The sequence below is a fragment of the Tursiops truncatus genome, chromosome 15 (assembly GCF_011762595.2).
Source record: "Tursiops truncatus isolate mTurTru1 chromosome 15, mTurTru1.mat.Y, whole genome shotgun sequence".
NCBI classification, from domain to species: Eukaryota; Metazoa; Chordata; class Mammalia; order Artiodactyla; family Delphinidae; genus Tursiops; species Tursiops truncatus.
In genome coordinates, this window is record NC_047048.1 from 21,298,471 (window position 1) to 21,324,264 (window position 25,794).

Here is a 25,794-nt window from a genome sequence, read left to right on the forward strand (position 1 = left end):
GGAGGGTTCTGCCGAAGTGCCACGTTGGGCCCGGCTGCGGCGTGAGGAGCCGGCTTGGAACGCCGGCTGAGGCGGTCGCGCCGGGGCGCTGGCCGTTGGTGTCGTTGGGCGGCGCGGGGCGAGTCGGGAAGCTGGTCTGCGGGGTGTGCTGCGGCGCGCCCCGCGGCGGCAGCGGCGGCGGGTGGCTGTGGTCGGGCGGCGCTGCGGAACTTGGGCGGCGGCGGCGGCGGCGGGTCCCGCCAGAGGGCGGCTCTGGCTGAGTGCGGAGGGGCCGGCGGAGAGCCCGGGGCAGCGGCTGAGGCGGGCCGCCGGCGGCGGGGGCCGCTGCCCCCGGAAGAGCCGGCCGAGATGCTGGCGGAAAACCTGGTGGAGGAGTTTGAGATGAAAGAGGATGAGCCGTGGTACGACCACCAGGACCTCCAGCAAGGTGAGGGCGCGATCGCCAGGCGGGGCCTGGTCTGGGCGGCTGACGGCTCGAGGCTACTCCTCCCGGCCGCGAAACTGTTAAAAAGTTGCTTTTGCTTGGGGCCCACCGATGCCAGGGGCGGGGTCTGGCGCTCACCTGGCGTTGGGACTGTCGCGCCTGCCCGTCCCACCCGGGAGGACTCCGCTTTGCGGGGCCCAGGCTTCTGCGCGGTAATCAGCATCAGCATCATCAGTATCATCACCACCACTACTGCGTGTGCAGTGCTAACCGGGCGCCAGGCACCGTTTGAAGCGCTCTCTCCGGATTAATTGATTTAATCTCCACGGCGTTCCTCGGAGCAGAGAGGGGTGGCTCCTTACCGGGCTCGTGCCCTGCTTCCTCTCCGCCTCTGGGGGGAACCACAGCCGGGGCTCCCAGCGAGTGTGAGCTGCTGCAGGTGTTAAGTCCCCGGCTGGCAGTGCTGTGTGGCAGGAACCGTGCCGAGCCCTTTGCACACATTTGATAGACACAATAACTCCGTGAGAGAGTAATTCGCGTTATCCCCATTTTTCAGATGGGGAAAGCGGAGGTTAAAGCGGCCAAATGACTTCCCTCAAGTTAGGTGTGGGAGCAAGTATTTTTTTAAACTAATTTTTATTGGAGTATAGTTGATTTACAATGTTGTGTTAGTTTCTGCTGTACAGCGAAGTATTTTTGAACCCACCCACTCAGAATGAGGAGTCATCATAGTCACTGCCCAAACCCTGTCTCTTCTTCACCACCTGGTTTACAGCTTTTTTAGTTGGTGTTCGACTGTTGGGGGCGAAAAAAAAACTGCTTCTGCAGAGTAGTTTACCGGATGCCAGGTGAGATGACTTGAGAGCACTTCTACCTCTGCCACTTACTTCATTTTGCACCCTAACTTTTTAGTTAAAAACAGGCATTCCTGTCTTGGCCTGTCTTGGATTTCTTGTCTCCAGAGAAAACCTTAGAGCGGCCCTCAGTTTGGAGCCAGTGCCACCCAGCTTTTGGCCTATTAATAGCAGGAACTTGCAGTTGGGAGACAGCGTTTGTGTGCCAGACACTGATGCGCCCTTCACACAGGTGCTCGTTTAATCCAACGAAGTTTCAGAGGTAGAAGTAGATACTGTTATTGGGGGAGCTAGGATTCCACTCCAAACTCCAGAGTAAACTTTCTCAACCACTATACTGAATCCTGAATAATCCTCAGGAATTGTATTCAGGCATCTTGTTTCAGCTGTTCTGTGTAAATCAACTTTTTCAGCTCTAACTTGCACAAAAAATTAACATCTCATTTAGTTGAATAGTAAATGGCCATGGTGTTTGTTCCTGCTAACCATTGAATTTGGGGGGAAGAAAGAATGTAGGCTTGAATGACTCGTACTTAGAAAAGAAACATAAGGAATTCTTTTTGGGGAAGGTGATTTCTTAAATCGATATGTCGTGGCCAGTCGCTTAAACCAAAGTAGTTTACCATTACGCTTTATATAGTCTAAGCTATTCAGTGGCTGCAGTGCAGTATCTGTCATCATGTTCACAGCGTCCACAAGTCAGATTTGTCTTACATTTTAACCTGTTTTCAGAATTCCCCCTAAGGATTGATGGCCTAGTTTGAAACTTTCTGCAGGATTTATGAGGCAGCCATTGTGCACTTGCAACATTTCCCTATAATAAATTAAGCAGTTTGTCCTATAATCAAAGCTAAATAGTTTTCTTTACTGTATTTAGAAAGTGTAGATCTGTATGGGCTTTTTTTTTTTTTTAATCTAGCACAATACTTAGCACATAATAGGAGCTCGATTTTAACATTTGTTGAACTGAACTGAGGCACTCACACAGGATTATTGTTTTCATGGCTCTCTTCCATCAGGTGCCTTAGTCCACGCTGCACTTTCCCCCTGCGGGAGGTTGTTAGGAACAACTGGTTGTAATATTTCAATCTGCTGAGGAGCAAATGCAACATATTGGGGTTAGATGTGGAACTCTTTAACCTCTGATCGAAATGAAGTCATCAGGTGTTCAAGTTTAATGAAACCTTAAAGAGCACAGGTCCAAACCTCCTTAATGGCAATTTGCATTTGGAATTTGTTCTGTGCTTTTCAAAAGACTTCTACATCTGTTATCGCGATGGACTTTGACATAACCCTGTGTGTCATAACTTAGTTTAAGTGTGTAGTGTAGGAATAGATGTGAAATTCCAACAATCATAACTGTGAATATGGCCTGTAAAAGAAAGAAGGCTACAGTGTGAATAGAAGGGTATCTTTGTCCCAGTTTCATTAAATTATGTTAAAGAACTCCTAAACTTCTAAAGGATTTTTTTTTAATTTGTTCATTTCTCAAACATTTTCTTTGTTCTGTGCCAGCTGTGCATCCAGGCACTGGGGCCACAGTGCCCGTCCACAAGATAGGATAGGCAGGATCCTACTCACTGACGGTCTCGGAACCTGTTGACTGGAGGAGAGCCACCTCCTGGTGTGTGCCTACTACATGTAGTGCCTGGCACAGGGCGAGCCCTCACGAGATAATTTTGCTGCTGAATAAAGTTTGGGAGCAGGTCTGTCCTCTTAGATTGATAAGCAGATCTAGTGGGATTTTATCAAGTGCAGACATATGTCTGTTCATTTTTTAACATCCTCACTATTAATTTTACTGAGAGAGCCTTGTTTGTAGAGAGCTGCTAAAACAACTAAGATCCTGTTCTCAAAGTCGTAGAACTACAGATTTTTTTCCTTTAGCAACAGAAGCATTGTTTAAGTAGATTGAATCTCTATACCAAAGTTTGCTTGGGGCATTCTTTTTAAAAATGAAAATTGCTGAAAGTTTCTAACCTCGGAAGGCTCTGGCCTACCATTCATACCTTGTTAGAAACACATAAAGCTGTATGCAGGCAGAAGGAGAAAACCCTTTGCTTTTATAAAACACTTTGATGAAGAGACTGTCTTTTGTCAAAGAGCTGAGTTGGCACAGTGAGGACACTGACAGTGGTCTCTGAGGGTGAGATCCTTTCTGGGACAGCAGGAGCCTCCTGTGCAGGTAATGATGGTGCTACCTCTGAAATGTGCCCCTGAGAACAAGGTGAAAAGACTTAAGAGACTGGGTTTTCTTTTAGACCAGCTGCTATTTTAATTGTCATTTGGTGGGCTGTGCAAGCTTCGAATAAGGATTCGGGTTTCTACTATATGGTTCAGCAAATGAAATCTTAGTTTAAAGGAATCCTAAGATTTCTACTTCTTTTTAAGAGGAGTACATTTTCCATGTGAGCAACTAATTTGCTGAATCACTGGTCATTAAAACTGACACCATCATTTTTCTTGATGTTTATATTCAGGTTTTTTGCTTTACCAATTGTAGTAACGTTGGCAACAGGGGTTGCACAGAAGCATCACCAAATGACGCATTTGTTTTGGTAATAGGAAAAGCTTTCAGCCTTAATGTTATTGAATTACTGCTAGAGACTACAGCTAACATGGGAATATGTCATCCTCGTGTTTTTTAAAAAACTGAAGTAAAATAAGAAAAATGTAATAGCAGTGGGATTTAAAGATTTCAGAATTCTGGAAGGAAGATCTTTTTTAAAAAATCACTTTGCCTAGAGCATAGGGCTGAGTAGAATATTCTGTTTAAAGCTAACAGTTTACACTGTTAAAATAGATTATTATCACTTGCAAAGACTGATTAGTGGAAGAATATTGAACATGAAGGTATTGAAAAGTTGCGGTTCTCAAGCCTGCAGTAAATCTGTGGTATTTTTAGTGGCTGCCTACGCCAGTTCAGTAGGATTTAGAAAAGGCAACCTCTTAATGAAAATCCTTATTGTAAGGTGAGATGAACAGGTGCATAAGGCTTCAAAACTATCTTGTTTCCTTTTCTTTTATATGTTAATTAAAAATAAAAGACATTTATTCTCCCATTCCCCCCCGCTAATTTTTTAGAAAACTTTCTTGGGCTTACTGCCAGCTTTTGGCTCCTTTTGGTTATGGAAGCCAGATGCTACACAACAGGAAATAAACTTTTTTTTTTTCCTTAAGACCAAAAAAGACTCTTGTCTGTAAACTAACAGATGAAGTAATATCCTGTTATACAGTGTGGCTTCACAGACACTTTCTTGTAGTTGAGACTTGTTTCGCCAGGATTCTGTCCTAAACATTCTATGAAATATTTAGGAGACTGAGACTTCAGGTTACTGAGCCAGGCTGGGGCTTTGTTTAACTAGAAATAAGGATTGCGATAAGGACAAGTCTCAAATTCTTCTCTGTTTGCTGTTTACTAGAAGAGTGCTATACTTGGCATCTCTTTCTGCAGCAGCAGGAAAAGGAAAGCTGTTCCTGGCTGGTATTAAGTAGCATAGGTAGTTTCCTAACTGAGGAAAATAGCTGAAGTGGTCTCAAGTTAGTCTTTATTCTGGAAGCAGTTTTGGCTCAGGTTTTGATTGCTAGATAAGAATATCTTTGGTGAGTCTCGGGTCCTTCCCAGTGAGGAATTACTCACCGCTTTACAGTAGGCCAGGAGAGACTTAAGTAATGTCTAGGTAATGTTTATATGCTTTGTCCTTAGTAATTAATCGTGGTGGTTCCTGTGTGGGGCTATGTATACACATTGCCTACCCTCTGAGTACAAAATAATTATTTCTGGAACGTCTCAGCTGTACTTAGTTCCTTTTTCACTTAATGAAAACAAGATATTAACTTGCCTGGGGTTGTAGATGCTTTCACTGGCAGCGCAGGCAGTAAAAGCCAAAGAGCTTAACTCTAGTTTCTCATTGCCATCCAGGAAAACAAGTGAAAAGATTAAGTACCTCAGCTAGGAAGATTTGTACTCCCTGCCTTAAACAAAGAAGTATATGGACATCTCTGTCAATAGACTTAAAATTGTGTGGATATGGATCATAGAGAATTGGGATGATGGTGAAAGTTAGAATTGACAGTGGTTTATCTTTTGCTTGTGACTCACCATGTGGATTTGGTCAGGTTGATTAGCATCGGCTAACTACCTTGAAAAGATATAAAAAATTAATGTCTCTTAAATGCTTTGAATGGTTTGTAAAGGGTTTTATGTCTTGTGAATACAAGATGTTATTTCATAGACTTGATATCTGAAGCCTTAAGTTCATTAGTAGACATTGTTAATATTTAAATCACAAGAGAATGTATTTTAACACCTATCTAACAAAAGTATAAGGTTTTATTTTAAATGGGTGTAAAATGTTTTAAAATAGTGGTGTTTGGTGGGTTTTGCAGCTTTGTTTTTTCCTAAGGAGGGAAAACTAACCAAGCACAATGCTAATTATGCACTCAGATGGACAGTACCAGGTAACAAAGGTGGTTGCTTTTCTTTTACCACTTATTCTAGGTTAAGTTTTTTTGTTGTTTTTTTTTTTGCGGTTCGCGGGCCTCTCACTGTTGTGGTCTCTCCCGTTGTGGAGCACAGGCTCCGGACATGCAGGCTCGCGGCCACGGCTCACGGGCCCAGCTGCTCCGTGGCACGTGGGATCTTCCCGGACTGGGGCATGAACCCGTGTCCCGTGCATCGGCAGGCGGACTCTCAACCACTGCGCCACCAGGGAAGCCCTAGGTTAAGTTTTAATATTGGTGTAATGAATAATGTTAAACCTTATTTGTCAGCCTCTAAAAATTGTTTTAAAATCATATGTGGCGAGGTTCCCTGTTTTCATAATAATAAGTATATTTTTGACACTAAGTGAAATGACTTTCCATCATACTTAGAATAAAATATAAACTTTCTTTCCCATGACCAATAAAATTTTGTGTGATCTGATCCCTGCCTACTCCTCCAGCTTGCATACCACTCTCCTGCAGTGTGCTTCCGTCACACTGGCTTTATGTTGGGCTGTGCAGTGTGCCAGGTTCTTTCCTGTCTTAGGGCCTCTGCCTGGCGTTTACAAGGTGATATCCTCCTCCTTCAAACTTTAGCTAAAACATCTCCTAAGAAAGACTTTCCTCGTGACCTCCCTTTCTGAAGTAGATCCTTTGTACATTAATACCACACCCAGAGAGGTTTTTTCCTTTTTCTCTCTTGCATACCACATGCAGTTGATTAACAAATCATTTTAGCTCTACATTCAAAACATATCCAGAATCCTACACCTCTATTCATCTCCATCTCTGCCACCGTAGTCTAAGCCACCACCTTCTCTCACCCAGATGATTGCAATATCCCTGTCACACTCCCTCCACCTTCGTCCCTTTCCATCTATTTACACAACAGCCAGAGAGAGTGATCGTATGAAAAGCCTTCACTGGGTTCCATGGAGCCCCTCTTTGTCTCCTACTGCCACACACACACACACCCACACACACACACCACCCACACACACACACACATACCCCCCCCCCACACACACACACCCCTCAGGCCTCATTGGCCTCCTTATTAGCCCCAGTCATGCTTGCCAGGTTTGCCTCTGCCTGGAATTCCGGTCCCCTGAGTAGAACTACGTGGGTCACGTATTCAGTTCCTTCACATCTTGAGTCTTATGTCACCCTTGTCGCCTGTTCTTTTTATATATATATATATATATAAATTTATTTTTGGCTGTGTTGGGTCTTCCCTGCTGCACGCAGGCTTTCTCTAGTTGCGGTGAGCGGGCGCTACTCTTAATTGCGGTGCACAGGCTTCTTATTGCAGTGGCTTCTCTTGTTGTAGAGCACGGGCTCTAGGCACGCGGGCCCAGTAGTTGTGGCACACGGGCTTAGTTGCTCCGTGGCATGTGGGATCTTCCCGGACCAGAGATCGAACCCGTGTCCCCTGCATTGGCAGGCGGATTCTTAACCACTGTGCCACCAGGGAAGCCCTTGTCACCTGTTCTTAAATTTCAACCTCCCACATCCGTACTCTTCCTGCCCCCTTTCTTCTTTTTTTTTTTCTTTAGCACTTTTTGCTATCTAGTATATATTTTTTTCATGCTGTTTCTCCCAATAGAGTATAAGCTCCATGAAGGCAGGGAATTTTTTAGCTGAGTTTATTCCTGTATCCCCAGAACAGTGTCTGCTATTATTGAATTATGCATACATGTATGGAAGCACAGTGTTTATCACAGTTTGCACGTTTATTTACTTACTTGCTGTCTGCCTTTCCCCATTAATCTGGGAGTGTCAGGAAAGCAGGAAATTCATCCATTTATTCACCATTCTAGCCAAATCTTAGCATGGTGCCTAGCAACAAAATCATTCATTTGTGAATCAATGAATACCAATAATAACTTTGCCTGTGTATTGCAGCTTAGTTTGTAAAGTAAGTAAATTATTTCATTTGATTTTCAGAATCATATTGACAGGACAGTCATCTCTCTACACAAAACACTAAATGTAAGGACTATATTGAAAGTTAACCTGGTAAATGGCAATCAGAACTGGACCCCAGACCTTCCTACTCAGTTCAGTGCATTTCCCACTATATCAAAGGACCTCTCAAAGAAATTTACTATGCAGATAAGTGTTTCAGTCACCTATGTTAGAACTATTGTCCTTTTTTTGTATCACTAAATTTTTATTTCTGGGATTTATAACAAATCCTGTCTTACGTGCCTATATGCCTAAGAAGAGAGAGCTTTGAAAAATAAGGTTTAGAAAAGAAATATGCTTCTTTGCTAAATGAAAGTATGAGCCATGACTGAGTTACCACACAAACTGTACTTCTGCTTTGCTTATCTGGTTTGCTCATCTTGGAGAAGGACATGAAGAGAAACAGATAAAAATGAGAGAGACCTGTGGCAATGTTCTCATCACTGATGTATCAATAGTTTTCCTTTTTGTGACTTAATTTTTAGTCCACTTAGGAGGCCAGGATCTGTAACAACACACTTTGCTTTGACAGTTGCATTCACAGCAGCCAGATTCCTGGGAACTTTAGAGACTATTGAAAGGTTTGCCTGTACTTTGGCTTAACAGTCCATCCAGAAAAGTAGACGATCAGGATATGATTAAGTCCAGTCCATTAGCAAATAATTATGATCTCAGATGTCACAATCCTGAATGATCATTCCTAAAGAAATGAATATCACTATTCTTCACGTCTTACAAGTAAGGGTACATCAAGAGTACATTACCTAGTAAAAGGCCCTAATACAACCGACTTTTAAGTAGAATCCAGGTTTCCTTCTGTGCCATTCCACCTTCCATTGGGATCTGACTTAAACTTTATATGTGGGGTTAGGTCTTGTTTCATTCTTAAAATAAAGGACTGGGTTATGTAAAATGTTAAGGTGAGATCATTTGCACTATTCTAAGATTTACTTGTTGTGCTAGATCTCCAACTTGCTGCTGAGCTTGGGAAGACATTACTGGATCGGAACACAGAGCTGGAGGATTCTCTTCAGCAGATGTACACAACCAATCAGGAGCAGTTCCAGGAAATTGAGGTAATTTACTCAGCGGGAGAGTTACCTTTGAGGTGTGGCCTGTCGCTGCTCTAGCGCCAATTGTATTCTACTAAAATAACACTTGGAATTAAAAGCGGTGTTTAATTTCTAATATACACTTTTTTTAGAATAAAGAACCATTGGGAAGTGTGTGGAGGTTGACTTTTACTTTCTTTAAGCTTTCCCAACATGTAAGTCTGCTGTGATGAGAGAAATTTCTCTCTTCACCCTTGGTGAAGTGTACTAGAAGTAAATGGTGCAGTATTTACAAGTATGTGAAGCAAAGTAAAGCTGTGAATATTATACTTAGTTTTTCACTTTTTTCTTTTTAAAATGAATGATGCAATATTTGAGATGTGCGAAGAGGTACAAGAGAATAATACAATGAACACCCGTGTATCCACCAAGCAGATTAAGAAAGAAAACCATCCACATTGTTGAGACTCCCTCTATAACCCCTCCTTGGCTGCATCCCCTCCCCCTAACAAACACCATCCTAAATTTGATGAAAGATTTAAAAATTGTAGTACCGCATTTCGTAATATGAAAGATGCTAGATTACCAGATTAAAATGGAGGTGCTGTCTAGTAAATAGTCCCATTAAAGTAGCCCAGTTATGTGTAGGTCAGGTGACTGTAAAGATGCTAGTTATGGATATTAACCAAACAGTTGTCCTATTAGAACACTTCATGCCCCAAACTACCATCCCACCCCCAAAAAGCATTGCACTTAAATTACAGCTCCTTCTCCTCAAATTGGTGCAGTAGAACCAGGACTCTTATGTCTATGTGCAGAAAAATATAAAAGACCTTAGAACACAGAAGCCATTCATCATGATCAGAACTTACTGAGCTCTGATTATATATGGAACCAGGTGCTAGAAATGCAAAGACGTGGAATAACACTGTCCTTGACTTCAATCAAAATTACACAGATTTCAGTTTTTGAATACAAATAAGCCTATCATCAAAACTAAGACAAATTTATTATTTCAGTATCCTTAATTTTACATAGTAACCATAATTAAGATGCATACGGTAGATTTCCCTCCCCCCTTCATCAGGATTTATGAATTTAGCCAATGATGTGACTGAAATATACCTTTATAATTCTAGGAAGGCATATCTTATAATGATATTGAAGCCACCAGCTATCATTTTTGGTATATTCTATATCAGAAGAGCATAGAACATGCCATACCCAAAATGGAATAGAATTGGGCAGAAATCTAAAAATGCAGGAAAACCAGGCATTTTAAAACTATTAAACTAGCCAAATGTCATACATGATCAAGGAACTCATTCCTGTTTTGCTTCATAGACGTCGTTTTTCAACTCATTGGAAAATTTCATAGAGTGGTCCTAGGGCATATACATGAAGATCACCGCATACCGTGAGGTACATTTATTTGTATTTGGGTAGAAACATAGTCTTAATACATTGTATTGATGTTTTCCATGAAAGCGCCTATAAGTCACTATAACTCAATACTATAATGCTTATTTTAGCACATTTTTCCAAATATAGATGAAAAAAGTCCAAATATTTGTATAATTAGAGAATGATGCCTATTTGTTACTATAGGAGATGACAAACACAGTTACTTTATGATCTAAGTTACCTGTCTTTCTACCTTTATTTTCTTTTCTGTGGTATTGAAGATGATTAAACAGTTGAAACAGATCATTGATATTCTGAAAAAAATCCAAAGATCTTTGAAGAGTCTCCAAATCTACAAATAATACTCCACTATCTAAAGTCTTCTGTAAGATTTTTTTTTCCTTAAAAAATGTTTGTAATCAAGCTTTTACACGGATGTGGTCCCTTGGCCCCTGCAGTCACCTCTCCCCAACCCCCAATTCTTAAAAGATGTTGAAAAGCATAATAAAAATGAAGTATCCGGGTCAGACCTTAATGATTAAATAAATATACAATTAAATATATGTATAAAGCTAATTAAATAAATTTAGCCTGGATTACTTCCAGAAACATTTCCATGGATCTCTTGTTTCTGTAACAGAGCACATGGTCCACTGGTTCATAGATCCAAGCATTGTAGGCTTCAACATTTCACTCTTTATCCAAAGCTGTTTTTTGACTAAGAACAACACTGTCTTAGATTTCTTCTCTGCCATTACGGCTGGCTTTCTTCTTTCTTTCTTTTTATAAATCACTTCCTGAAAGTCAATAGGAATGGGATGAAACAGGGAGATGAAATGGCAATTCTGGCTAAGCCCGCTTATCAGCCAGAGGCCTCCCACAGACCAGCCTTACTGCCTGTTTGGTTCACACCTGGGCCCAGGCAGACTTGCAGATCACAACAGACTTCCAAGGTCTCCCTCCAGTAGTCTACAACAAGGAAAGCCTGACGCTCTTGTAAAAGTAACCAGGCAGTTGAAGAACCTAATTCTGTACTAAAAGATGACCCTTGCAATAGGTATAGTGCCTCTTATCATTATATCCTTTCAGAGCCCCCTAAACTTTATAAGGACTCTTTCCTTAACTCAAACCTTATGTCTTTTTTTTCTCTTTAAAGTAACCTTTTTTTTGAAATATACATACAGAAAAAGGCACAAATGCTAAGTATATAGTTCAGAGAATTTTCATAAACATACCCATGCAGCCAATACCCAGATAAGAAATGAGAACATTATCAGCTCTTCCAGTCACCATGCCCCCTAAACAGCACTCTAACACCCTAGATTAGTTTAGCCTGTCTTTGAACTTTACACAAATGGAATCACTTGTACAAGTTTTAAACTGACTTCTTAGAATGTTTATTGGGAGTTTTCCTGATTCGAAAAGTAATACATGATCATTTTTTAAATTTAGCAAAATACAGTTGAAAACCAAAAAGTAAGCTCTTATCCTACCAACCCAGAGAAATTTTAAATCAGCCAGAAAATGGTCTTGGAACAAGCTACTCTGAGTAGATGAAGAATGTGCAGAACCGGTGAAAACGCTAGGATAAAACCCCCAAAACTATACAAAATTAATGCACAGAAATCTCCTGCGTTCCTATACACTAATGATGAGAAATCTGAAAGAGAAATTAAGGAAACACTCTCATTTACCACTGCAACAAAAAGAATAAAATACCTAGGAATAAACTTACCTAAGGAGATAAAAGACCTGTATGCAGAAAACTATAAGAAACTGATGAAAGAAATTAAAGATGATACAAACAGATGGAGAGATATACCATGTCCTTGGATTGGAGGAATCAACATTGTGAAAATGACTATACTACCCAAAGCAATCTACAGATTCAATGCGATCCCTATCAAATTAACAATGGCATTTTTCACAGAACTAGAACAAAAAATTTCACAATTTGTATGGAAACACAAAAGACCCTGAATAGCCAAAGCAATCTTGAGGAAGAAAAATGGAGCTGGAGGAAGCAGGCTCCCTGACTTCAGACTATACTACAAAGCTGCAGTAATCAAGGCAGTATGGTACTGGAACAAAACCAGAAATATAGATCAATGGAACAGTATAGAAAGCCCAGAGATAAACCCATGCACATATGGTCACCTTATCTTTGATAAAGGAGGCAAGAACATACAATGGAGAAAAGACAGCCTCTTCAATAAGTGGTGCTGGGAAAACTGGACAGCTACATGTAAAAGAATGAAATTAGAACACTCCCTAACACCATACACAAAAATAAGCTCAAAATGGATTAAAGACCTAAATGTAAGGCCAGACACTATAAAACTCTTAGAGGAAAACATAGGCAGAACACTCTGTGACAAGTCACAGCAAGATCCTTTTTGACCCACCTCCTAGAGAAATGGAAATAAAAACAAAAATAAACAAATGGGAACTAATGAAACTTAAAAGTTTTTGCACAGCAAAGGAAACCATAAACAAGAGGAAAAGACAACCCTCAGAATGGGAGAAAATATTTGCCAGCAAAGCAACTGATAAAGGATTAATCTCCAAAATATACAAGCAGCTCATGCAGCTCAATATCAAAAAAACAATCCAGGGGCTTCCCTGGTGGCGCAGTGGTTGAGAGTCTGCCTGCCGATGCAGGGGACACAGGTTCGTGCCCCAGTCCGGAAAGATCCCACATGCCACGGAGCGGCTGGGCCCGTGAGCCATGGCCACTGAGCCTGCGTGTCCGGAGCCTGTGCTCCACAATGGGAGAAGCCACAACAGTGAGAGGCCTGCGTACTGCAAAAAAAAAAAAAAGAAAAAAAAAAAATCCAACCCAAAAATGGGCAGAAGACCTAAATAGACATTTCTCCAAAGAAGATATACAGATTTCCAACAGACACACGAAAGGATGCTCAGCATCACTAATCATTAGAGAAATGCAAATCAAAAGTACAATGAGGTATCACCTCACACTGCTCAGAATGGGCATCATCAAAAAACTCTACAAACAATAAATGCTGGAGAGGGTGTGGAGAAAAGGAAACCCTCTTGAACTGTTGGTGAGAATGTAAATTGATACAGCCACTATGGAGAACAGGATGGAGGTTCCTTAAAAAACTAAAAATAGAACTACCATACGACCCAGCAATGCCACTACTGGGCATATACCCTGAGAAAACCATAATTCAAAAAGAGTCATGTACCGCCATGTTCATTGCAGCACTATTTACAGTAGCCAGGACATGGAAGCAACCTCAGTGTCCATCAACAGATGGATGGATACAGAAAATGTTGCACATATATACAATGGAATATTACTCAGCCATAAAAAGAAACAAAATTGAGTTATTTGTAGTGAGGTGGATGGATCTAGAGTTGGTCACACAGAGTGAAGTCAGTCAGAAAGAGAAAAACAAATACCATATGCTAACAAATATATTTGGAAACAAAAACAAAAACAAATGGTTCTGAAGAACCTAGGGGCAGGACAGGAATAAAGGTGTAGATGTAGAGAATGGACTTGACACGGGGAGGGGGGAGGGTAAGCTGGGACGAAGTGAGAGAGTGGTATATATACTACCAAATGTAAAATAGATAGCAAGTGGGAAGCAGCCGCATAGCACAGGGAGATCAGCTCGGTGCCTTGTGACCACCTAGAGGGGTGCGATAGGGAGGGTGGGAGGGAGGGGATATGGGGAGATATATATATATATATATATATATATATATATATATATGTATAGCTGATTCACTTTGTTATACAGCAGAAACTAACCACTGTAAAGCAATTATATTCCAATAAAGATGTTAAAAAAAAAATCCCCCAAACTGTGACTCATTATGGAAATAGACAACTAGGAAACTGTGAAAGTATATTTTCTCAGTGGAACTACAAGTATGCTTTCAAAGACTGTTAACAGGTTTCAAACAGTCCTCATAAAAATTAGTATTTTGTTAGGCATTGTTTTTAGTGTAAAAAAAAGATTAAACGTTGAAAGTAATGATTGGCTTCAGAGATGCCTATAACCTGTGTGGCTTTTACTTAGCGTCTAATTTTTCAAGATTCTAGAGCAAGTTTTTCTCTCCTGAATGAGGGGGTGGAGAGAAGCTTTGCAGAGTAATGAGATCTGACACATCAGACACAATCGGATTCTCGTAAAGTTTTCTACAATTGTGTGAGCAGCCCACAGCCTTGTGTTTCTGTTGCTTCTCTGCTTGGAAACCTGCATTATCCCCACAGGAGTCAAAGAAGTCTGGCCTTAGAGGTGTCCCTTCTTTCAAAAGCTCATGTCATCCTCGGAGATTTTAAAGCATTTTGTGCTTCTCCTATGACATTTATCGATATTCTATTATATATTACACTTATTTCTTGATTTGTTTTATTCTGTTTCTCTCCCCCCGCCACCTCCCCATTTTCCGTTGCAACATTGAAGGCTGTTGCTGTGTTTATTCATAGTCTTTGGAACATAGTAGGTAATCACTGAATACCTGTTCAAATCAGTATCTTAACAGAAGACAGGTAAGCAGTTTACGAAGCACTTCCTAAACTGTGGGTTTCCACCTCTGGAGATTTTGAAAGGATGTGGAAGGAGCTCTGGCCTCAGTGTTAGGATGTTCAGACTTAAGCCCTTAATTCTATAGCAAATAGCTGGACTTTAGGCCTGTGAATTACCTCTCAGATCCTGTTTGCTCTGCTGTGTAATGGTGATAAGAATGCTTGCGTGACATTGGTACAGAGTTGTTCTGAGGTGATGAGATTATGTGTGTGTATATATTTTGGACAGTATAAATTGTTGCACAGTTTATCCGTGTGTTTTAAGAATTTTAGTAATGAAAGAATCTTAATTCTGAAAAAAATAAATCCTTTTCAATTATTGGAAAATAGATCTTAAGAACAAGCCAAGCTTTTAATAGTGAGATTATAGGTGGTTTTTATTTTCATATTCATACTTTTTACTTTTTTCCTAAATTTCCTTCAGGGGAAATATAATATTTTAATCAGGGGAAAGAAGTTTTTCAAAGGTAATGGGAAATATTTCTTCAGTATTGTGGAAGGTCATTTCGATACTAAATTCAGAGGATTTGGGCTGTAATCCTTAATATAAGAATAATCCCAACACTGCATAAAAGCTGAATTTCCATTCCATTCCTTATGAGTTTTTAGTTTGGTTGTGTCTGTCTTTTCCAGCATTCCAGGTCAGGGTTCTACAGTTGCAAACAGGTGTTAATAGAATCCTGCTGGCCTTTTTCAAAAGTTTGCCTCAGTTGTAAAGGTGGCCTATTTATAGCTTTTTCACATAACCTGAACCTTTTACTCCTAGTTGAGGCGACATTCTGTACAAATTCTAAGACAAGTGGGAGATAACCCATGGAACTTAAACTTTGACACTCTTGCCTATAAGTGGACATTTTTGCCTGTGTTTTTGCTACCCCCATGTTCCCCTCCCTCCACTGTTTAGCTTAAATATCCCCTCATCACCCACCCCTGTTTAATATGACAAATACTTTTGTACTCGATCTCTTTTTGGCACTTGAATTTTAGGATCTTGTCAGTCCAGACAGGTTCATTTGAGGCTATGATCAAAGATTCTGAATTGAGAAAACCAGAACATGAGAAGCATAGCCATACCTTTAAATGAAAGGTAGAAAAGAAGCTAACCCATTTCCTTCTAGAATCAGAAAAAAATTTGATTAAATACTAATTTGAAGTTTTAGAGGCCAAGGCTTAAAGCAGTGTCTGACTACATGGATTCTGATTCTCTGGCCTCACATCAATACTTGCTGAGAGAGCTAAAACTTTTTCTTTTAAGTTGCTGACCAATTTAGTCAGATTTCTTTGTTAGGTAACCTATCACAGATTCTTGGAGAAGTGAAGGGCTTTTCTGATTAGTTTTGATTTAATCATAATAAGATTAAACTCCTACCACGTGAAAGCAAGCTTCCTGCCATTCTTTAGATTGTCCTTAAAGCCAAGTCCTCTAAGACCAAAATATCACAAGTTCTTCCTAAATGGTTTCATTGTGGTTTTTATCCCCTACAGGTTTTTATATATCAAATGAGGGAGACCTACTGCAGTTTTCTAAACAGCCTCTTTGTACTTATTTACACATTGACTTATTTCCTTTATGTCGGCCACGACTCTAATTTGAATATTATATCTTTAAAAAGGGACACATCTTGGGGCCCATGTAAGAGAGACTGGTAAAAAATGTCTCTTTCAGATTGCTGAGGCATAGCTGTGCCATGGGAATAAACACAGAGAAATTGTCCATAAATGGAGCAAGAGGGGAAAGAATTAGTATCTATTAGGGCCTTTTCCCAAAAGGGCTATAGCCAAAGCCATTCTCAAACTCTTTGAAAGTAGACTCTCGACATTCCAGCAGTCTGAGTTGTGGTACCAAGCATGATGAGCTGTTGTGAAGAGAGGTCTAGAAATTGCCATTAGCCAGTATTTTTTAGTCCCTATTGTGTATCAAGAATTGTGCTAAATGGACTAGATGTATAAGAGCCTTACCTTCTTCAAGGAGGGTTAGGAAGACTATGACATTAACAAGTAAGCAGTTTGGTTGTTTATTATTAAGTGTGAAGTGTTTTGAGGGAAATTAATAGAGTGCCTTGGGAGTGGTGTTGCTTTAGACGGGGTGGTCTAGAAAGGCTTCTGAAGCCTCTATGTTTGCATGGAGGCCTAAAGGATAATCTTGAGTTTTTTGGCCATCTTTGTGCTGTGGATCCCTTTGGCTATCTCGTGACTCTAAGATGAACCTCTTAAAATACATAAAATACATAAAATTACAGAGGGAATCGGTTATATTGAAATGACTATCAAAATATTGAAAAAATAAATTTGTGATATATTAATATGTGTTTATTAATTCATTAAATACCAAGATCTAATAGCAATCTAAAAACTGTCATTTCAAATAGTGATGAGGTAAGTCAAGATTTCTGCAGCCACTATCATGTGCTATGGAAACATCTGTGATTCCTGTAAGTGATGAAGTCCTGAGTACTCCTCATACTACTGGTGGTTTGTTGCCTCCATTCATAATTGAAGAAAATGCTAAATTTCAGTTAGAAGTTAGTGAAAATGAAGGTGTAACTTTTCTCAACCCGTGGACCTCAGGTCAAGGGCTGCTGGATTAGATGGAGCCAGCCAGGAAAGGCGAGGCCCCTGGGAGAGGGGAGATTGGGTAATAAAGGCCCTAAAGGAAGGGGGAGCTTGCCTTAAAGGGAGGCAACTCCACAATTTCAAGATAAAGGTACCCCCTGAGGGTGAAATAAGGACTACATATGAAGCTGGAAAAACCATTTAAGAGATGGGAAAATGTTAACACTGAAACATATTAAGGAATTGTTGGGGTTTTTTAAAGTGTGATTGGTTAAAATGAGGTCTTATTGCTTAGAAATATATAAATATGTATACTTAAGATGTCTTGGATTTGCTTTAAATTGATTGGGGAATGAGGGGAGTGGAAAAGTAGAGATGAAACAAGATTGCCTATTGATAATTGTGAAACTGGATGATGGATAGATGAGGGTTCATTAAACCATTTTTCTGCATTTGTATATGTTTGAAATTATCCATTTTAACAAGTTTTTTTTTTGCTGTACATGGGCCTCTCACTGTTGTGGCCTCTCCCGTTGCAGAGCACAGGCTCCGGACGTGCAGGCTCAGCAGCCATGGCTCACGGGCCCAGCCGCTCCGCGGCATGGGGGATCTTCCCGGACCGGGGCACGAACCTGTGTCCCCTGCATTGGCAGGCAGACTCTCAACCACTGCGCCACCAGGGAAGCCCCATTTTAACAAGTTTTTAAAATGCAGTAGTTAAGATTAGCCACCTGTAGAGAATCAGTATTTGGGTGGACTGAGAGTTTAGGAAGGAGTACTCAATTATATAAGTAGTATATAATTTCAAGGAATTATGATTGTAGGAACATGTCAAAATACAACATGATAAAGAATGCTGTTGCGATACAGTTAAAATATAGCCTAATTTTTGTGAATAACTGCAACTAAATTAAGTCCTAAGAAGGGAAATGGTATACATTAAGCTTAAGAATCATTTCGATCCAAGTGAATGTTTATGTCTCCTGGACCCAAGAGAAAGAGAGACATTGGGTTGGGGGAGGGGAGGCTTCCAGCATTTTCTATGTCCAAGATCAACATTTCTCTAATAAGTGTGATCCATGGACACTTGCACTAACATCACCTGGGGTTTTTACTAAAAATGCAGAATCCTGGCTCTACCCCAGTCTCATTGACTCAGAATTTTAGGGGAAAGGGGCCCAGATTCCTATACTTCAATAAATCCCCCAGTTGAATTTTAGCACATGTAAAGTTTGAAAACGCATAACTGTAGATAAGGATGAAATAGCTACTCTTATCGAGCAATTTTACCATTTGCGAGATACCATGCTGAACCCTTCCCTCATATTAACCTCACAGCAACCTTGTGAGGTAGGTGATGAGGAAATCTCACCTTAGAAAAACTAAGTTACTTACGAGAGGTCACCCAGTTAGCTATGGCAAAGTAGGACTTCAAACCAAATTCCAACCCCACAGCCTGTGCTCTTAGCTTCTGTGCTGCTGCCTCCCATCAGACCATCTCTCTTCTCTGATCCTGTGCCCACCAAGACTTGGCGTCCCACCTGCCCTCTGTGGGGCAAATGTGTCCTACGGAGGATGTGACTGTTCCAATCACTAGGCAGGGACAGCTCCTGTGGTAACTTAATAATTAGTGTCTGGTCTGTGCATTAGACTTTTTTTAGGTTGTTGTGAATCAGTCCCAAAGAATACTTGAGATCTTATACTTGACGTAAAGTAGCTTGCAAAATTTCTGCAGCTATTATATACACTCCTATGTTCTGAACCTTTTTCTACTCCAGTATTCCGAAGAGATTGAAAACATTCCCTACCAGTGACAGGAATCTACCAGAATATTGACAGCCAGAGGGCAGGATTACAGGCACACTTCTAGGAGAAGCTGGTGGGGATTGAGGGAGTGAAGAATAAACATAGGCTTTTACAGGGGCTATGCTGAGTGCTCACTCCATCTCATTTAATACTTTCAATCCTACAAGGTAGGTACTAACGGATCCACAATTTATTTTCAGTTCTGAACCCGAAAAGCTCTGTAAAAACAAGATATTTTTCTTAAGTAGGCAACAAGTTCATTTGACAGCAAACCCTGACCTGAACTCATGTGAGGCTGTTTATAATCTTTATTCATACTTTTGATGAGAATATCAATGCTTGATAACAGAGTGCTACCCAACCCTCGCTGGGATGTTATAAAGTGTGTGTTGTCTTCCTAAAATTTAAAGAATTTTCCAAAACACTCTTGGCCAAGAGTTTCAGATGAGAAGGTATGAGAATTAAGTGTTTTCTCAACACGTTGCTACCGAGCTATGTAACTAGTTTGAAAAAAGGCCTCATATACTTTTTTCAACTCTGCCACACCACTGCCATTTAAAGAGCCCATTGAAAGTCATATAGCCCTTTCTTTGAAAGAAGTCTGTGAAAGAAGTCTGTTAGCTTTGTAAATACTTGTATAGGTATGTAAGAGAAGCCTCAAGAAACGTATTTTTAAAGTCATGTCTGGTCTATTACCATTTGGTCATTGGTAATGCTTCAGACCTACCTTTTTCCTCTTTCTGGTTTTGCCCCAGAGAAATATTGTGACTATTTCATTTGGAATATATACTGTCTTTCATCCTCTTCAGGTGGAGTTGAGTCGGAGGGGAAACAAGGAAACGTAACATTGAGGCATTAAGGTTGTGACTATTCCCCTTTATCCTTGGCCATTTAGAAAGCAGTCTCAGCAGTACCAAAATAAATAATCTGGCAAGTTTCTCACAAATAAGGAGGATTATGGTGACAACATTCTCACAGAATTAAAAGTATCTTTGAATAATATTAAGTTAAAATATCTTTTTCTGGTTAAATCAATACTTTCTCCCTGTTCTTTGTCCAGAATGTCTCACCCAGAGGGAAAAAAATTAAATTTTTTTCAAACAAAAATCATCTAAAATCCTCCTCTTTAGGCTTTTCTTATGTCTATAAAACATATTTTTGTTTAAACATTGATCATGTATTCCATGCTTTTTCTCTTGTGGGATTATCGTGTCTCACTTAGATTTTCCTGTCAAATATTAATTTTATGTGTGTTTTGTGCTTTGTAAGAGTAGAAGAGCCTTATGATACACGAGATGTTGGTGAGCTTTAGGGAAACTAAGCGTATAAAGGATGGCTTGTACTCAGTTCTTACTAAGGAAAGTAGTTTGAGATTTAAATTTCTTCTTTTCATAAAATAAACCTGTGGTATTGTGGTATAATGAAAATCATATATTTGACCTTTGTCCCCATGTCCTGGTGTAGCGCTCCTAAGCCCTTTGGGATTTCCTGATTGCCAGAGGGACCAACCACATGATTAGAGGGTTAGAACTTTCAGCCCAATCCCCAACCTCTGGAGAGGGGTCAGGGACTGGAGATTGAGTTCATTCACCAGTGGCCAGTGATTGAATGAATCATGTCTGTGCAGTGAAGCTGGGTTTCCGGGTTGGTGAGCACATGGATGTGCTGGGAGGGTGGTGCATCTGGAGAGGGCAAGAAAGCCCCGCACTGCTCTCCACCCCCATCCCTGCCCTACGCCTCTCTTCCCTTTGGCTGTTCCTTAGTTGTATTCTTTAGAATAAAGCAGTGAGTGTAAGTAACTCCCTTTCCTGAGTTCTGTGAGTCATTTTAGCGCATTACTGAACCTGAGGGGAGGTCACGGGAGCCCCCAGATTTATAGCTGGTTGTTTGAATGTACGGGCGATCCCTGGGACTTGACAGCAGCGCCTGAACTGGGGGCGGTTCTGTGGGGCTGAGCCCTCATAGCTCCAGTAGTTAGTGCCAGAACTGAATTGAATTGTGGGATGCAGTTGGTGCTGGAATGCTGCAGGTATCTTATCTGTTTAACGTGTAAACTGGTCACAATCATCTCTTCCAGTATCTGACCAAGCAGGTGGAGCTCCTGCGGCAGATGAATGAACAGCACGCAAAGGTTTATGAGCAATTAGATGTCACAGCAAGGGAACTGGAAGAAACAAATCAAAAGCTCGTTGCTGACAGCAGGGCCTCACAGCAGAAGATTCTGAGGTAAAGTTTTTAGAATCCATTGAAGAAGCCCTAGGAGAAGTCATTTAGTATCAACTAGAATAGAACATGGCTGTAGTGGGTTTGGGTCAATATGGGGCAAGGTTTAATTTAATTCTCTGTGGAGAATAGAGATTAAATAGAAGTCTTTTCCAATTATGCAAGCCCAGTTTGAGTGGCTGGCAGCTAATCTCTCCTCACTGCTTACGCCCTTAATTTAATATGACAAGCAGCAACTGGCTTCTGTCTGTTCCTCACAGTCTGACTGAAACAATTGAATGCCTACAAGCCAACATTGATCACCTCCAGAGCCAAGTGGAGGAGTTGAAGTCATCTGGCCAAGGGAGGAGCCGGGGGAAGCATGACCGGGAGAAATCGGCACCCAGCTTCTCGTCTCTGAAAGAGCTGTATGACCTCCGCCAGTAAGAGCCTGCCTTTCCATGGCATTTGCAAGCAGGAGTGCATCTCGTGTCACTGACACATTCCGGATTCCAGCAGATTAAAAGTACCCTTTTAGGAAATGCCACTTGGCTATTAGACCACCGGTGGTTTGAACAAAACCACTTAATTTAAACATACAAATGATTGAGTTCTTGAGTATTAGTAATTCGGTGAACACTTATTTTTGAAAGTCTCGTGTATTTTAGTGCTTTTAATGTGTTAAATCTTAATTTAAAATAAGGTGCAGTACTTCTGATATGCTACAGATTTGGGGGTTGTATTTCACATTCCAGTGAAGAAAAAAATGGAAAATTCAGTAAAACAAAAATCCAGGCAAACAGGGTTTTTTTGCCTGCAGAAATGCCTTTACAATACAGAGTTCTAAGATTGAATCTTTATTTAGGAACTATTTCTTGAGCACCTGTTGCAAGGCAGGTGCTAATGCCAGATGTGAGGAGTGGTGAGCAAAACAGACAAAGTTCCTGCCCTCGTGGAGGTTTCAGTCTCATGAAGAGGCAGATAAGCAAATAATCACACAAATAAGTACAGTTACAAGTTGCCTAGGAGTCTGAAGAGGCGAGAGACCAGCCCGTGCACTTGGGGGTCCTCAGCGTTGACCGTTCACCAGGTCACCTGTGCAGCTTTTCACACTGCCAAACCAGCGACTCCCTCAGGCCTAATCAGAATCTCTAGGTGTGAGGAAAAGGCTGCCTAGGTGTTTCTGATATGTGTTTGTGGTTTAAAAATCGCTGCAGCAGTGGTTCTGTCTTAGCTGTATATTACGAATCACATAAAGAGCTTTACAAAAAAAAAAAAAAAAACTCAAGTCCAGGTGGCAGACCAGCTAGGTCAGAATCTAGGTGGGTGGGACCCAGGCTTCAGTATTTTTTAAGACTGCCCAGGTGATTCTAATCTGCAGCCAACACTGAGCACCACTGGCTGTTCTGATTTCCTTGAACAGTATCAGTCATACAGCTGATCTTTGGGAATGGATGTTCTGTAGTTTTTTCTTTTTTTTTTTTTTGCGGTACGCGGGCCTCTCACTGTTGTGGCCTCTCCCGTTGCGGAGCACAGGCTCCGGACGCGCAGGCTCAGTGGCTATGGCCCACGGGCCCAGCCGCTCTGCGGCATGTGGGATCTTCCCAGCCGCTCTGCGGCATGTGGGATCTTCCCAGCCGCTCTGCGGCATGTGGGATCTTCCCAGCCGCTCTGCGGCATGTGGGATCTTCCCGGACCGGGGCACGAACCCTTGTCCCCTGCATCGGCAGGCGGACTCTCAACCACTGCGCCACCAGGGAAGCCCTGTAGTGGTTTTTTTTTTTTTTTTTTACATCTTTATTGGAGTATAATTGCCCTGTAGTATTTTTAATGTTTAAAACAAAAATTAGTCACAGAACTTGTGTTTTCTCACGTGTTCATTTTAGCCACTGCTCTAGTGTGGAATAGGCAAAACATCATTCACATCACAGCTCCTCAAAAACAGGGAGTTGAAAAAAATCATCAGTCTCCCTCTTTGCATTCTCAGTTGACCTGTGTAATAGATTCTTGCAACATTTTCCCCAGGCACTTCGTGTACGATCATGTGTTTGCCGAGAAGATCACTGCCTTACAGCAGAGCCCTGATGAAGAAGAAAACGAGCATTTGAAGAAAACAGTGACAATGCTGCAGGCCCAGCTGAGCCTGGAGCGGCAGAAGCGGGCGACCGTGGAGGAGGAGTACGGGCTGGTGCTGAAGGAGAACAGCGAACTGGAGCAGCAGCTGGGGGCCGCGGAGGCCTACCGAACCCGTGTGCTGGAGCTGCAGGCCGACGTGGCGGAGATGCGGCAGATGTTGCAGTCGGAGCGCCCTTTTGTGAATGGGGTTGAGAAGCTGGTGCCAGACTCTCTGTTTGTCCCTGTCAAGGAGCCCAGCCAGAGCCTGCTGGAGGAGATGCTCCTGACCATGCCCGAAGCGCACAGAAAGCCTCTCAAGCGCAGCAGCAGCGAGACGGTGCTGAGCAGCCTGGCGGGCGGCGACATTGTGAAGGGCCACGAGGAGACCTGCATCCGGAGGGCCAAGGCCGTGAAGCAGAGGGGCATCTCCCTCCTGCACGAGGTGGACATGCAGTACAGCACCCTCAAGGTGAAGTACGAGGAGCTGCTGAGGAAGTGCCAGCAGGAGGAGGACTCCCTGGCCCACAAGGCTGTGCAGACCTCCAGGGCCAAGGACCCGGCCGCAGTGAACGCCCAGCCCGAGCCTGGCACCCTTGGCTGGGAACCGGCCTCGGTCACCCCAGAGCCCATCAGTTGCCCCACCACCTCGACACCACCAGAATACAAAGTGCTTTTTAAGGAGATCTTTAGTTGCATCAAGAAAACCAAACAGGAAATAGACGAACAGAGAACAAAATACCGATCTCTCTCTTCTCATTCCTAAGTGAACCGCCAGCTCCACCACTAATTGGCCTGTTTCCTATCACCTCTCTCTCCCACTCACACAAGTGTGTGTAGACCCCAAACCTGATACTGCTCCTGACGTCTGCCTCATTGCTTTGCTTACTTAGCAGGTGCATACAGCGAGGGAGGAAGGTGGGTACCGGCGGCAGTTGTATAATCGAGTTCCATTTAAGCTCCTCAGTAACTCCCATGACAAACTGGCCTCTGGCTGGCGTGACAATTAGGTTGCGATTCCTTGAAAAACCCCAGGACCAGTGGAGGGAAAATATGTGCTCCTGGAGAAGTAGGCCTGGAGTAACTGTAGTATATAGTGTGCATGTATATGTGTGTGTGTGTGTGTGTGTGTGTGTATATATATATATATATATATATATATGTATATATATGTAGTGTATATTATATAGGGGAAAGGGCAGAGCTGAAACAAAGCTAAGGCAATTCCTACTGCCTCCTTGCTTAACTTCTCAAAACTATGTAGAAGTCAGATGGCTGCCAAGGGAAAATCTCTTTCGCAAACACTGTTGGATACTGTGAATTCATTAAGAAGAATGTTCAGGAGAAAGCAGGGGTCTAATCCAAAATACGTGGCATTAACAAATACTCCAAGCCTTTGAGTTGGTTACATGGGCTACCGGTTGAACTGTGACTGACAGGTAACCCTAATAACATTTTAGTCTAACTGAATACCAAACTAAAAGGGCAGGCTCTGGTTGGCCCAGTTAGCTTGTTAGAGCCCTGGAGGGCCTCTTCCCCACATTCAAATATTTTTACTCAAAGCTGTAGTGGTTAGGATAGGCAAATCATTCTTTTCTTAAATTCAGGCTGAAGGGGCGCGATGAACCCGTACCCGCACTGTGCCGTCTGAGCTGGCCAGCCTGCCAGCCTCAGGCTGCTCTCCTCACTTCCTGCCATTCCTGTAAACGTTTGTGACTTGCTGCAGAAATTCCTATCTGCCACTTTATTAAACAGTGTTGATGTCCTGACTGGAAATAACACTCATCCTCTCACTTGCATACTTTTGCATACTTTTAATTTAAAACTATTTAAGAGAACTGAGGTCCCATTTATTGTGTATATTTTTCTAAAAACCAAATAAAACTACCTATGAAAATGAACAAATGGATCAATTGCTTGTTATTTTAAGCTTAAGCCTTTTCGCTGTTATTACCAACTTTTCTTCTTCCAACAAATCTCTCTGGGAAGAACTGAGTGATTTTTTTTTCCATTTCCATTTTTTCCCATTCCTTGGAATTGTGTAATAGCACAAATTCTGTTCATACTGATAAATGTTCATTAAAATTACTATATGATTTAAAAACATTTTCAAATTTATATGCTGTATATAATTTTCACTATTTTAGAAATGTCAGGCTTGGTTCTGAATTAATAGCATTTGACTAGGTAATTCTCAAAACATTTGATCATTCAGTCATAGGAAAGACATTTTACAGTATTCAGATGTTAAAATGAGCATTGAATCTAATTTTGCTCAATGGCAAAACTGGATTGATGGGGTAAAACATTATTTTTTCAAACAGTACAAAGAGATTGTAAAGTAAGTTGTCTCATCTTCCCTGACCTCCCAAC

The 25,794-nt window shown here is 41.5% G+C and overlaps 1 protein-coding gene across 2 annotated transcripts; it reads left to right on the plus strand.

Moving 5' to 3' along the window:
- The first annotated feature begins 64 nt into the window (after nucleotides 1-64).
- CDR2 (cerebellar degeneration related protein 2) lies at nucleotides 65-25,386 on the plus strand. 2 transcript variants are annotated; one of them, XM_033839949.2, is made up of 5 exons: nucleotides 110-427; nucleotides 8,695-8,807; nucleotides 21,185-21,333; nucleotides 21,591-21,752; nucleotides 23,335-25,377. In XM_033839949.2, the coding sequence occupies exons 1-5, from the start codon at nucleotides 349-351 to the stop codon at nucleotides 24,185-24,187; spliced, it is 1,356 nt and encodes a 451-aa protein (XP_033695840.1). In that variant the 5' UTR covers nucleotides 110-348; the 3' UTR covers nucleotides 24,188-25,377. The 2 variants fall into 2 exon arrangements, with proteins under 2 accessions (XP_033695839.1, XP_033695840.1); XM_033839948.2 differs by lacking the exon at nucleotides 21,591-21,752 and having other exon boundaries at nucleotides 65-427; nucleotides 23,335-25,386.
- Nucleotides 25,387-25,794: the final 408 nt, after the last annotated feature.